The sequence below is a fragment of the Pithys albifrons genome, chromosome 1 (assembly GCF_047495875.1).
Source record: "Pithys albifrons albifrons isolate INPA30051 chromosome 1, PitAlb_v1, whole genome shotgun sequence".
Taxonomy (NCBI): Eukaryota; Metazoa; Chordata; class Aves; order Passeriformes; family Thamnophilidae; genus Pithys; species Pithys albifrons.
In genome coordinates, this window is record NC_092458.1 from 73,221,797 (window position 1) to 73,235,850 (window position 14,054).

General features: G+C 35.1%; 1 protein-coding gene across 1 annotated transcript in view; it reads right to left on the reverse strand.

Annotated features, from left to right (window-relative positions):
• DYNC2H1 (dynein cytoplasmic 2 heavy chain 1) overlaps positions 1–14,054 on the reverse strand; it is a 158,351-nt gene that overhangs the window by 134,520 nt on the left and 9,777 nt on the right. The window contains exons 12-21 of the mRNA XM_071555104.1: positions 13,255–13,450; positions 12,055–12,150; positions 10,091–10,243; positions 9,887–9,985; positions 7,690–7,829; positions 7,373–7,601; positions 6,807–6,934; positions 5,168–5,283; positions 3,786–3,913; positions 146–295 (exon numbers count right to left, since the gene is read on the reverse strand). Of these exons, the coding sequence (XP_071411205.1) occupies positions 146–295; positions 3,786–3,913; positions 5,168–5,283; positions 6,807–6,934; positions 7,373–7,601; positions 7,690–7,829; positions 9,887–9,985; positions 10,091–10,243; positions 12,055–12,150; positions 13,255–13,450 (1,435 nt within the window). The remainder of the gene's footprint in view (positions 1–145; positions 296–3,785; positions 3,914–5,167; positions 5,284–6,806; positions 6,935–7,372; positions 7,602–7,689; positions 7,830–9,886; positions 9,986–10,090; positions 10,244–12,054; positions 12,151–13,254; positions 13,451–14,054) is intronic.

Genomic DNA, 14,054 nt, shown 5'->3' on the forward strand with positions numbered 1-14,054 from the left:
CTGCTTAAGAGTTTAAGCATTCTTCCTTTGAAGGCTCTCCCTCAACTCAATAAAGCTGGATTTAAATTAAGAAAAAAGTACTTTTACAGACTTATTCAAAATAATTTCAACACTTTCAGGTAAAATGTTAGTCTTTCATTATTACCTGTTCTGCAATCATAAGCTGGTGGCTTTCCATCATTAATTCAAATTTATCCCACGTAGCTCTTAGGTTACTGATAGTGTTCAAACCTGCACCAGCCACAGTTCGCAAAAGTTTGTTTTTATCTTCAGCTTCTTGAAAGAGGTGAAAAATCTAAAATCAGAAACATTAAAAATAAGTGTGTGTGCAAAAACTCAGCAAATCCTGTTTATCTAAACCATAAGCAAATACCAGTCACCAACTCTGCTTGCACAGATAATAAACTTATATACAGCTGCCTTTTTAATACTGCTTATTGAATAACATTAAAACATTGGAAAAATAGTATTTGCAGTATTTAAAGGAATTTTAAATCTTGATCCTGACGTGAGATACACAGAAGTGAATGATAACTATGAAACAGATAAGTTTCTTTATATATTGCAGAGATGACTCAATCAAATTGCAGAACAGCAGCAGAGCAACAGAATTCTATAAATATGGATATATATGTGTATACCTGTGCTGAGTCTGGCTGGGATGGAGTTAATCTTTTCATAGTAGCTGATAAGGGGCTGTGTTTTGGACTTTTGATAAAAATGATGTGACAGCACAGGCATGTTTAAGTTACTACTGAGCAGGGCTTACACAGAGTCAAGGCCTTTTCTGCTCCTCACTCCAGCCCACCAGTGAGGAGGCTGGGAGTGCACAAGAAGTTGGGAGGGGACACAGTCAGGACAGCTGAGCCCAGTTGATCCAAGGGATATTCCAGACCACAGGGTAGCATGTTCAGCATAGCAAGCTTGAGGAAAAAGAAGGAAGGGAGGCAGGAGGTGGGGCATTCAGAGTGATGGCATTTGTTTTTCCAAGTCACTGTAACATGTGATGGAGCCCTGCTTTCCGAGAGATGGCTGAAGTGGCGAAGTGGTGAATGAATTCCTTGTTTTGCTTTGCTTTTGCACTGCTTTTGCTTTACCTATTAAACTGTCTTCATCTCAACCCATGAGACTCAGCCAGGCAGACATATTCCATGCCATATAACATTGTCCTTTTCCTTCCTTCCCTTTTCTTTCTTTCTACTTTTCCTTCTCTTTCTTTCTTTCTACTTTTCCTTTCTTTTCTTTCTTTCTTTCTTTCTTTCTTTCTTTCTTTCTTTCTTTCTTTCTTTCTTTCTTTCTTTCTTTCTTTCTTTCTTTCTTTCTTTCTTTCTCTTTCTTTCTTTCTCTTTCTTTCTTTCTTTCTTTCTTTCTTTCTTTCTTTCTTTCTTTCTTACTTTCTTTCTTTCTTTCTTTCCTTTCTTTCTTCCTTTCTTTCTTTCTTTCTTTCTTTCTTTCTTTCCTCCTTTCTTTCTTTCCTCCTTTCTTTCTTTCCTCCTTTCTTTCTTTCCTCCTTTCTTTCTTTTTCATTTACTCATATAAAAGAGCACCAATTTTGGTGACCCAGTAAATTCATCTTTTTCTTTTTCTCCACATACTAAAAGCCAACAAAATTTAAAAGAAAAACCAAACCAACTCTTTTAAACTATGGAAGTCAGAAGAATCATCTGAGATATACACATACAGTTCTACACATTTAACAAAATGTCCTGTTATGTATGCTTTGAAAATTAAAAAGACACAAGAGGCACTAATGCTAAGAAACAATTCTCTTCAACATCCAAAAATTCTCCCAGAGTTCCTACAAAATGTAATGTATATGGACTTATTAAGCAGGTATCTAAAACTCCATTATCACCAAAGAAGAGCATTGAAACCAAGGTCTAAATCATTTAATGACAGAGGTTTCCAGCACTACTTGAGATCCTCTGCTCTATCCCATCTGCCTTACATCCACAGCCCCAAAAGTTACGAGGCTTTCCATATGTCCTGTGTCTTACCTGACAGCCTTGTATGGAGCTCACATAGGACACCACTAAACTGTAGACAGCTGTGAATGCAGAACTGCACTGAGCTCTCAGTGGAGCTAAGAAATCAATCCAAGAGGATCAGCAACCAAAGTGCCTATCCCAGGGTGAAATGGATTGCTCCAGGCTGCAACTGACTTCATCACTGGGTATTCAGTTCCTCACAAATACATGTTTCAGGCTATCTGAGATGTCCTGCAGCACTTGCATGGCCTCCAGTAGCAACTGCAGAAAGGTCAAGGCCTTCCAGAACTCTGTTATGGCTGCCAGCCTTGTGTGGATGTTGGAAATGCATCTCAGGAACTCTAGAACTGCACTTTAGGGCAACTGGACCAGACTTCTGCTGAATATATTGACAGCACAGGCACTGCAGACACCTGCACATACACACCTAAACTCAGATGCACCAATTTAGAACTGAATCCTTCAAAGTATAAATACGGTCCAGGTGGGAAGAGTTAATATGGGTTTTGTAAAATTCCACAATTTTGTAGAATCAGAGCTCCTTAAGGGCATCTGTAAGGTTATGGATGAAGGAAAATTAAATCATATATTCTAGATAAGTTTCCAAAATGCTTTTAACACAAGCTTTCACCAAAGGCATTTAAGGAAAACTGGTAGCCTTGATAAAAGAACAAAGGTCCTTGCACAGATAATTAATTGGGTAAAAGACAGAAAACAGCATTAGGAGGAAATAGCTAGCTGCTTCAATAAAAAGAAGTCACCCACAGAATTCTGAAGGTACCTGTGCTGGACTGCTCCAGATGTTTATAAAAGAGTTGGAAAAGGAGACCAGCCTGTGAGATTAGAAAGTTTATTGATGATACTACGTTATTCCAGGTATTAAAATACTTCACCTGTGAAGAACTGCAGAATGAACTTAGCAGAAGTAATGACTGATGATATCGGTGCCAAAATAAAACTCAAGTAGATAGCCATGAAGTGACATAAATGTGAAAAAATAAATTTCATATATACATTTCAGGCTTGATATCTTGGAGTTATAACACCAAGTTTTACAAAACTGCCAGCTCAATCTAAGCAGTAGGAAGCAAATCAAATGTTAGGAGTTACAGGGATCAAAAACAATAAAAGAGATAATATTGCTATTTCATTACATAAACCCACAGAAAAGTGAAAGAAAATACTTATCAAAAGACAACAAGGCTGATCAAAGTTATAAGTGGGTTTATGCCCAAGAAAAGATCAGGTAAACTAAGACTATTCCATCTAGAAGAGAAATGGCAGATAGCAGACACAACAAAGAACAGTACAATCATGTGTCATGAAATAAGTACTGATTGGTACATATCTCTTCCAATATAAGACATAAAGATATGAAGCTAAAAGATGGCAGGTGAAAAAAATAAAAGGAGCTGTTTTTCAAGTAATGGGTAATTGATCTACATTCTATGAGAGTAAGTTTTGGATGCCAAATGTGTATTTGCTGTCAAGAGAAGACAAGGTAAGGCTGTTGAAAAGAAATCCACTTTATGTGTTACTATATGTTCTGTAACCACATAAAACTCAAAAAGGTTCTGGTTGGAGGTTAGAAGTAAGGAAAAGTATCAAATATGCTATCCCGATTTTATATTTTCCCATAGGGAAGCCACTCTACTGCTGAACACAAATTACTGTGCTACATGGACTATAAGGCCACTGTATGGTCTGTACTAGTTACTATCACATGTAAGGTTCCATACTAGAAAGTAATTACATTTTTATAGCTGTTATTCTGTATATGACAAAATGGTATCTTACCCCTTCTTTTCGTTCATGTAGGCTTAAATATTTTAAATTGCCTTCTGCTATTTCCTCTACAGTCTGGGGCCTAATCACTAATGTTTCCATGGCATCGGTGAGAAATGAAGAAACATCACATAGGTGAGCTGCATAATGATGAAAAACAAAGTTATCATGGAGAAGGTATTTGTAGTTTTAAATATCCAAGTCAGACAACAGTGATACAACATTGTCACAAGTATGCAAAATATTTACTTAAAAAATTGCAGGCTCCAATCTTATATATTACCTCAACAAAAACTGCACATTTTTGTTTACACATACCTTTTTAAATGTAATCCACTGTGTTCAATGTATAATTTAGATCATAAGTATCAGAGTCCCTTCTAAATAATAAACATAAATACCTAAGGTATTTGTTTATATACTTTCAAAAGCTGTATAGGTCTTTTTTGTAAACAGAGAAAAACAGATCTTAAAATTGCTTTTGTGTCCTTTGGGGTTTTGTTGGGCATTTTTTTGGTTTTTGTTTGGTTCTTTTAGAGAAGGTAAATAACTAAAGCCATCTTGCTTTACACATTGAAAACACTCACAAAAAAATGCCTGATTAAGCTATAATGTTGTATTTTCCTACCGAAGTAGATAATTTTTAGTAATGAGAAAGTGGCTGTACAGTTTCAGGGAATCTTCCAGGCAAGATTCACCTTTCAGGGTATGGAAGTCATTCTGCACAACCCCTGTTCTGTGTTTCCTGTGATGATTATTAGATTTAAAGCACAAAGAACTGTTATTTCTCATCATCTACACCTTATCCAATTTTGTCCTACTCTTCAAGATATGGAAAGACCACCCAAAATGAGGGAAATGTTTTACATTCTTTAATACTCCGCATTTTGACAATGCAAGCAACAAGTAACCCTGTGGAATAATTCTAGGATATTTAAGACTCTTCATGAATCATTTCAATTAGTAGAAGAAAAATCTAATAATATTTTTAATTACAATATTTAATGATGCCTCCTCAAAGACCTAAGTAATTTTCCTCACTAAAGCATCAAATAAATTTTCCTCTTTGAAACAACAAAGAAACATTCCTTCAGACAAAATAAACAAGGAAAATAATGTTCATATGTATTCTTTTACATCTGGAACAGATGTGGCCAAAGCAAGTGAACAGGAAAAATACACATGGACATAAAAGGGTCTTAGGTTAGGCCTGTAGCGAAAAAGTAGTGTTGAGGAATACACAGTAGTAAGAGGTTACTTTCTCTGTACTGTGATTTCTGCAGCTCACTCTGTCTGAGAGAAAAATATTTCTTTAAAAGAGTATTTACATTAAAACAAATGTCCCCAAGTACAACAGAAACAAAAAGAAAATACTATCCATTAAAGTTATTTACCTTGAACAGATTTTCTCAAAGAAATTACTAGAACATCGTACAACTTCTGGATGAAATCATCAATTACAGTTTTGACAGGGTTGCAATTGACAGTTAAACAATCTATCCTGATGGTGCTTCAAGAAAAAAGATTAAAAGACAGCAAATATTCAGTAGTATGCTTACATGTCAGTCTTTCTAGCATCCATGCACATCTATAATTTACCTTGATTTTTTTAACGCTAATAAAAAATTTCCCTCATAATTCTACAATCAGAAGTCATAGCTTATTGGGAAAATTACTCATAATATTGAAATACTTTCAACAACTATGCATATATACATATACAGTTTTATGGGGAAGGAGGTCCAATGCTCTACTTCTCTAAATAGTGAGAAATGGCTTGGTTTTATATAACCAGTGCCAAAAAATTCAAAAAGGCTATTACCATACTCAAAAGAAAAATATTTCCGTCATTTGTACATTCATGTTCTTAAATCTCTAATGTCCATGAGTGTTTACTAACCCAGCTTTCAGTAGTCCTCTGTGTGTGTGGCTGGGCTTTGCGAACGCAGATTTGGGCAGGGCTTTCCCCACGTGGGTGTGCCCTTCCAGCCTGCGCAGTGGATGTTTTAGGTGAGGCTCAGCGTGCGTAGAACTGGCCCCACCATTTAAGTCCCGAGGTCCAACTGCCACGGCCGAGCGAGTTTGGACAGTGACAGTGAAGTTCTCAGGACTAGAACCTACAGCACCCGGCATTTCCCAGGAGGTCTCCCATCCAAGTACTAATCCGGGACTGACCTTGCTAAGCTTCCGAGATCTGACGGGATTGAGTCATTTCAAGACCTCTTATCTAATATTCCACAGGGACCATAAATAAACGTCTAAAGAACACTAAGAAAAAGTCTTGATACCTTCCTGCATCTTCTCCTGCAACACCAACCTTTTCAACTCACAGCACTTCTCAGCAACATGTTACTTCTGGCTATAAGACACATCAGCCAATTTCTCTGCTATTTACCTCAGCCTGTCCAGACTGACCAAATCTTTACTACTCAGAATATCACTTAGCCAACAAATTCTACTAATCCGTTCTCTGGAATGAAATGTCATTTCTTTTTCTTTGTTCTGAATACAATTCCTCCCAGTTTCACTTGGGAATTCTAGCCATACAGCACAGTTAGTTCCATGGGAATATATGTAAGAATAAATCCTACACTAGCGTATTTTAAACTATAATTTTTAAGAGGTAATCAAATGTTTCAATACAGGAATTACTTCATGTATAAACATTTACTACATCTGTTCCTAATTGCCATATACATTTCACATGTATAGGAGTTAGTTAAAAGATGTGTTAAAAGATCATGTTTTGAAATATTTAAGAATCAGCACTGAATTTTGATGGAGTTTCCCCTTGTACCAAACTAATTAAAAGTTTTCAGAGAAGGCTGCATAGATAAAAGACAGTAAGTGTATAAAAATAAAACCAAAAAATGAAAATCTAAACACATCGATATTTTTAAAAACACATCAATATTTTAAAAACTCTTGGAGTTCTATCTATACCTTAACATAAAAAGATTTCTATTTTACTATAACCTTTAAAGTATCTGACAGAATACATTGCTCAAACAAAAGAATAGAGTCACACTATACCTTGGAAGACGTTCTGCTTCTTTCCCTCTCACTTTTAATGCCTTGAAGTTTCTTTCCCAATCCTGTTTGCTAGAAAGATGAGTCTCCACCAAAGTTTCCATATCTACTTGACCGATTACGATCCATTCCTTTCCAGCATTATTTTTGATTTCATGAAAAAGAAATATTTTCCAAACTAAAAAAAATGTTTCTCAATAATATTAAAATACTTTAAAAATGTTTCCAAGCTACATTTGCTTTAAACCTTTGTGCTCCTTGAACTACCTAGAGATTCTCTTAGTGCAAAATGGTTTGACATATTGACATACTTAAGGATAATCAAAACAGCAGGACTGAAAAGACAGTTATCATACAGAGGTTTTGATGGGAACTGCACACATACTTCAAGTTAGGCATGTGCTTAAGTGGGTGACATAATGTGGATGTACTTAACTAAGTTTTTGCTTATATGCCTTGCAGAACAGGTCAATAATGCACAACATTAAAGCTTACTTCTAGAGTGTCCAAAATAAAATGACATAAATCTAAGATAAAAAGACCAGAAGTCAGTCCAATATTGAACATACCTTGAATTGATTAGAAACATCTGCCAGCCTTTTGAATAAATCCTCTGCTTTAGTGAAAGCAGTCAGAAATCCATTCACATTTCGTTCAGTCATAACAGTGAATATAGACCCATCCTCTGCTTCACTTACTCCCCTAAACTGATTTGGAATAGAGATGAATCTCTTCATTTCTCTATAATATCTAGCTCGTACTTCTTCAAAAGGAGGTCTGAATTGCAACCGGCCTTGCCTATAAATGAAACAGGTCATAGAAAAATAAATATTTTAATGTAACCTGAGCCTGAACACTGTCTTATACAGCAAAAAAAAAATCTTACTTGAATGTTAAATCAATGTTTATCTCTGGTAAATTTTCATTGAGTGCTTCTAGGCCCATTTGATACTGATGCTCCAGAGCTTTGTAAAGTTGATGATTCCAGTGTTGTCTCCAAGCTTTCATATCACTCGATTTGAAACCCTAAAATTTAACAATGTTTATTTTTATTATCATTGTATTTTTCAAACCATAATTATAAACTGAACCTGCACACAGTACAATGTCTGAAGACTAGGATCTTAGTTAAGTTCAGTGAAGTATCACACTGCTCGAACAGACTTCCCAGGGAAGTGGTCACAGCACCAAGCCTGTCACAGTTTAAGGACCATTTTGACAACATACTTAAGTCACATGGTTTAGTTTTAGGTAGTCCGGTGAGCAGTGGGGTGTTGGGCTTGATGGTCCTTGGGAGTCCCTTCTAACTCAAGATGTTCTTTGGTAATGTGACCAATTTGAACATAGAAAATATCTAGATTTATTGCATTTATTTCAAATTAATATAAGAATAACCAAAAAAAAAATACAAATCAAACAGTCTCTATGGCAGTTAAGCATAAGAACTTTGCTGAGGTTTACTATAAGATTCTTCAAGCTTACTCCAAAATGCACAGGACTCAGAAATAAGATAAAGAGCTGGCTGCATGAGAGATTTAAACCTGTATCACACTTTTTATTTTCTCATAATACGTAAACTACCTTTTAAACAGTATTTCCAAAAAATATTGTGTGTATACACAGATCAATGTTAATTAATAATTTAACATAAGATTTTATCTCAAAGAATTCAGATTTTCATTGGAATCTGCTATACTGAACCGTAAGAATGTGTGAAGTTGCCTGTCATACAGGCAACTCTGTAAATGGTCACTTACAAGTCATCCAGAGATTTACAAAAGGACAACACAAGCTAGAAAAGAAATTAGAAACCTATTCCAGCTTAACAGGTTCTCCTGTTTAATTGAATAGAGATTTTTAGACAGGGCTTTGGAGGCAGTTGAAGGTTGCAGCAGAAAGCTATACAGTTAAGCTGTGCCCTACAATTCAAGGATGTCCAGAGGAACTCTTCTGCCAGAAGGATTCTAGAGATTAAGAAAACTTGAAACAGGGTTTAAGAAATATGTAAAATCTTAATGACAACAGCAGTAAGAGTATACCTTCTTGTAATTTTTTGATGAAAATTTTGGTGAAAAAAGATACATTTGGTCAAGTTTTATCACTTCTAGTCAAAGATTTTTAAAAAGTGACTAATACAGTGCAGCTAATTTTCCATCTAAAAATACTCTGTAATATCTAAATAATTTTCAAACAGATCTTTAGGCAAATACTTTCACAAAACATACTGACTTTAAGATAAAAACCTGCAAACTACACTTCAAAAGAAGTTAAAAACCAAAAGCTAAATCAGTGCACTTACTTACTGTTCATATTACCTTGAGAAAATGAAAACATAAAAAATTATAAGTAAAATACTGTAGAGATATTGCATTTATTTGACTGGCAAATACCAACCAAGTAATCTTGAGTTTGCATTAGAATGGTTAAGAACTTCTCCATCTAAAAATACAGTCCTTTGATTGCTGAAGGCTACAGGAAAAATTAAACTGACTGGAATGATACCTCAAAATAACTTAGGTGATATAGTATCACCTACTTACTTGATAATATGACATTCTTAATCCAAATCTTTATCATCTTACTCCATGATCTTAAGGGTCTTTTTCAACCTAAATGATTCTATGATTCTACTCTAAAAGTTGTCAGTTGATAAGTGAACAAACAAAACCATGTCTTTTTGATCATTTCAGGCAGAAATGCATTTTAATTCTAAATTTCATACATTTGTTCTAGTCTATCTAGGGATCACTCATATCTGTACTAGTTTCTTTGTTTTACCTTACATTAATGGCTCAGACACAACTGATCTACATTATGTAAAGTTTCCCCACTTCTTCAGCTGACACGTGTCAGTGACTGAAAATTCTCCCACTATTGGTTGACATAAAAAGGATTATCTTCATCCTCCTCATCTGAGATTTTACCTCACACCTGGCATAATCTAGTACAAAGTTGGTTTTCCTGAGCCCGCTGGTAACTGCTTTACCAAAATTAATTCAATCATGTCATGTTTGAGTCTTAAATTTTGATTACTGTTGATAAGTCATATGTTCACAGTTTGCAGAATGACAATGAAACCCTGCCTGTGACTCGAGGCTGGTAAAACCAGTTCTGAGCTCCTGGAGTCCATCTTTCCAACGCTGCTGCTGCCGAAGTAGATCAATATTCATAAGTGATATAACCTGTTAAAAGAATTTTAAAATAAATATACTCATCACCATGTAAATGAAAGAAAGGGTAAGGTAAGCTATAAAAGACACAATTTCAATTTCAGATGGAAAATATACCTTTTCAATGAAGTTTGTGTGCCACTTCCTTAGTTTTCTATTTTCAGTGGAAAGCCGTTCAGCAGCAGCTTGGAGTTTTTGGATATATGCTTCCAGTTCTCTAGGATTATCCCATGTTATTTGAGCTTTTCCTCCAGGACCAGATTTTGAATGCTTTAAAAAACCATACAAACTTTGTAAGATTCAATGACAAATATAGTCTACCAGCTAGCATGCAAGAAGTGATAATATCAGAAAGGTGGCTTTACTCCTAGTAAAAAATGGAGGACCTTCCTTTCCCTAACTGCACTAGAGTCATAATAATCTGGCAAATCACAGACATGTAGGCATAGCATTACAGCTACATCAATGCACTGGGAAAGGATTGATCATAGACTCTCAAACGAGTTTGAAATAAATTAACTGACGTTGAGACTTCTGCCCCTCAAATATAAGCAGACATCTCAAGATGAGAGGAAACCTTAAACTCCTCTCTTTCTCTTTGGTCTGCACAGACCAAAATGAAAAATGTTGACACCAATAACTTCTAATCAAATTCACCTGTTTATCATGAAATAATTTTTTAAATTATAGTGCAAAATTCAACTGACTTATATGAGGAGATGACGAGTTTTATTTATCTGGGCTTTTAATCAAGATTCTGTTAATTTTATGGATTTTGCCAAGTTTACAGTAGAAAATCACAAGACAAAAGCATCTGAAGTTCCATAGCTAGATCTATACCCAAAAGATGTAGGATGGAAATCCCACTAAATAGGAGAGTATGTTGTGGCTTTCAACACTAGTGCACCATCCCTACCAGGGTTTGCACACTAAAAGAGTCTGTGGCACAATCTGTAACCAGCTCAAGCAAAACTTGAGAGACAGTTTAGGAACGTTTTCTAGGACACTTTTGAACCTATAGTTTTGATTGCAATCTTCACCATTTTTTATGAACTAATCCAAACCTCAAGCATCACTTCTACTCCCAGCCCCACTCTTATAATCTGTCTTGCAAAACAGTTCTCAGGAGTGAGTTTCCAATTGTTCCTGTAATGTTTGCTCTGGAGATACCATACTCTTGCCCAATACAGAGTTTATGGGCATGTTATAATTAACCAGCCATTCTCACATTGTAAGAGTGTTGGAAGAGGTTACAGTGCTTGAAACTGACCAAAATCAGTAAACTGAAATTCATGATAGACATGCTTCTCCAGACATAAAACGGAGATATGTAGTTAAAAAAATGTGGATTGTAGCAGTGTTAACATTGTGCCTTCAAAGCAGAAAAATTAAAATAAAGTCCTCCCAACTGACTCAGATTTCTTAAGAGAATCTAAAGCTTCTTTAGGGATAGTGAACTTCCTAGCAATTACCAAAAAAACAATTCTCAGAGCAACTATATAACATCTGAACACCAACCCACTGTAACAAACTGCAAGTATAAGTCAATAATCAGATGGATCCACAGATTCTTTGTTCTTAGCCTAAAACAGAAACTAGCTACTTTTAACCTGCCCAAAACAAGAATCAGAGATATTCAAGAGTATTGAAAAATCCAGAGATATTTAATAATAGACAAAACAATGAAACAATTGCTTAATATTAATTTATCTCCAGAATAAAGCATATGCCACTTTTACTAAAACAGACCAAAATAATATTATTTAGAATAGTTAAAACAGGAGTTATGTTACCAACTATTAAGGAATTAACCACACTGTAGTTCAGGTATAATTCAAACACTAGTTCCTGAAAGCATATTACACTACTATCCAAGGCAAAAAGGAGCAAACAGTTGTTTAAATGACAATATAAATAAAAAAAGGCCCACTGATTTCAGTAAGTGCTAATTAAACACATGACATTGCTTGGATAGGAGGGCTGCAGTTAAAAAAAATCCAGCAATAAACACAGAAAAAAGCAGCAGAGAATATGCAGATACCATTGCAATTAAAAATACAGAGAGAGAAGAATTCTTTCACCTTAATTATCTGTTCAAATGCTAGAGCAGATTGTAACATCATTGGCTTCTGACTCTTAATCATTTGTTGATCGATAGAATTATAGAAATGTGCCACCTGTAAAAATTCAGAGATTAAATTTACAAGAACAAAGTAATTTACATGTAAATAATTGCAACCCAGAACATTACTGAAAATATTGCCCAATCAATGTCATTGAGAAATGAGAATTACACTAGTAAAATATTTACAAAAATATATCCACAGTGCTAATATGATCCTATCTTCTTCTAGTGATGAAGTCTAATACAAAAAACCCTGCTTCTTACCCATCTGAGGTATTATTCTTCACTTTAAGCGAAATAGGTTCAGTCTCTGATTTGTTACAAGTGGATCTGTTCCACTATTTTATGCAAATGTTGGCATCTAGTGACATTTGACAGGCCTTCAGGTACACATGACATCTGCCAGGATATGACACAAGACCTAAAAACATCTGTTTACTTCCAGATGGACAGCTGGTGCAAGAGGGATACCCTACAACTTGGTTTAGCTGTCCACACACAGACATCTACTGCCTTTTGAGATAACTAAGATTTCCACTTGGGCACCTGTCAATGATTCAGATGTGTGGGTATCTTGCAGGTCTTATGTCATCTCTGCCTTAGCTGTAGGGGTATCTCAGCTACCAATGACACCTCATGTGAAACTGAATTGAACTATACGCTAAATAAAAACCTATGTAGCACTGAGTGCAATCAAAAAAATACACCACCCACTCCCAAAAAATCCCTACACATATTTCCATTAAAATACTGATTAATGTATTTTCAGTTGAAAACTAGCAATGGTAAGGACAAGTTGTTCCATGTTATGACATTTTCCTTCAGTCACAATAATCAAAAACTAAGACTAAAACCAAGCAATCAGCTAGCTAGTTACTTGTCTTATTTCTGTATATTCATACAGTAACTTCATCTAGCATTAATACTATGTTTCAAAAGAAGACACATTCTGAAATTATAAAGCATTTGTTTATTTTTTTCTTTTTATGGATTAGGCTAATTTGTTCAAGAAACAAGGCACTTTCATGCAGACACATGCAAAGAGCACAGCGAAAAGCTTAAACACCGAGATAGAAAAGACAGCAGCCAAGAAAAGTTTTACGAACTAAAGCTGGGAGGTCAGAAAAGGGAGTTATTATGGCATTTAATCTTATACCTGTTTGAGGATGACTGCTTGCTTGTAGAACTTTTGTGCAGTGTTTGCAACATGCTGTATTTTAGTTGGTACAGCAAACCCAAGTGCTGACAGCTGACGTACTTCTCTTAGGAGAGTCACTAAACGATCTGAATAAAGTATGTTTAGTGTTCCAGAGATGTGATCCAACTCCATCACAGGGCTATTAGCTTGGATACTGAACCAAAATCAAACAGATTACCAAATATAATTTGATATTTATCCTCTTAGGTGAATTTTACCATAATATAACAAACTATTCTAAAAACTTTTATGTCATTCTATTACATTTATCTATGCTTATTAACATTTTAATTTACTAAAAAGTTATTAGAGTAATCCTTTCTTTCAATTCAAAGCCAATGAAGACAATACAAAATTAACCAATGCCTATTGGTTTTGTTTACAAAGTGTTTCTGTTTTGTGACAATAGTTAACATGTAACTCACAGTTAGACAGTATTTCTCAAATACACAGTATCCATCATACTCTCTCAAGTGGGCACTTTACAGGCCTGAGTCTTCAGCAATGCAAAGGGGGAAAAAATAAACTGAGGGAATCAATCAAAAAACCAGGATTTAGATCAGTGGAGTCTTCTGGTAAGGGCAACCAGGTGCTAATAAGAACATCAGCCTATCTTCAGATTTTACTCCATTTTTTTAATATTTTAGTAATGCTTCTACCACCATCTTTCAAGGCTTCTTTCATAAAAACTTCAGTTTTACTCATTTTTAATTATCTTTTTTCTAGTTTCCATATCCACTGCATTCCCCTTTGAAGTG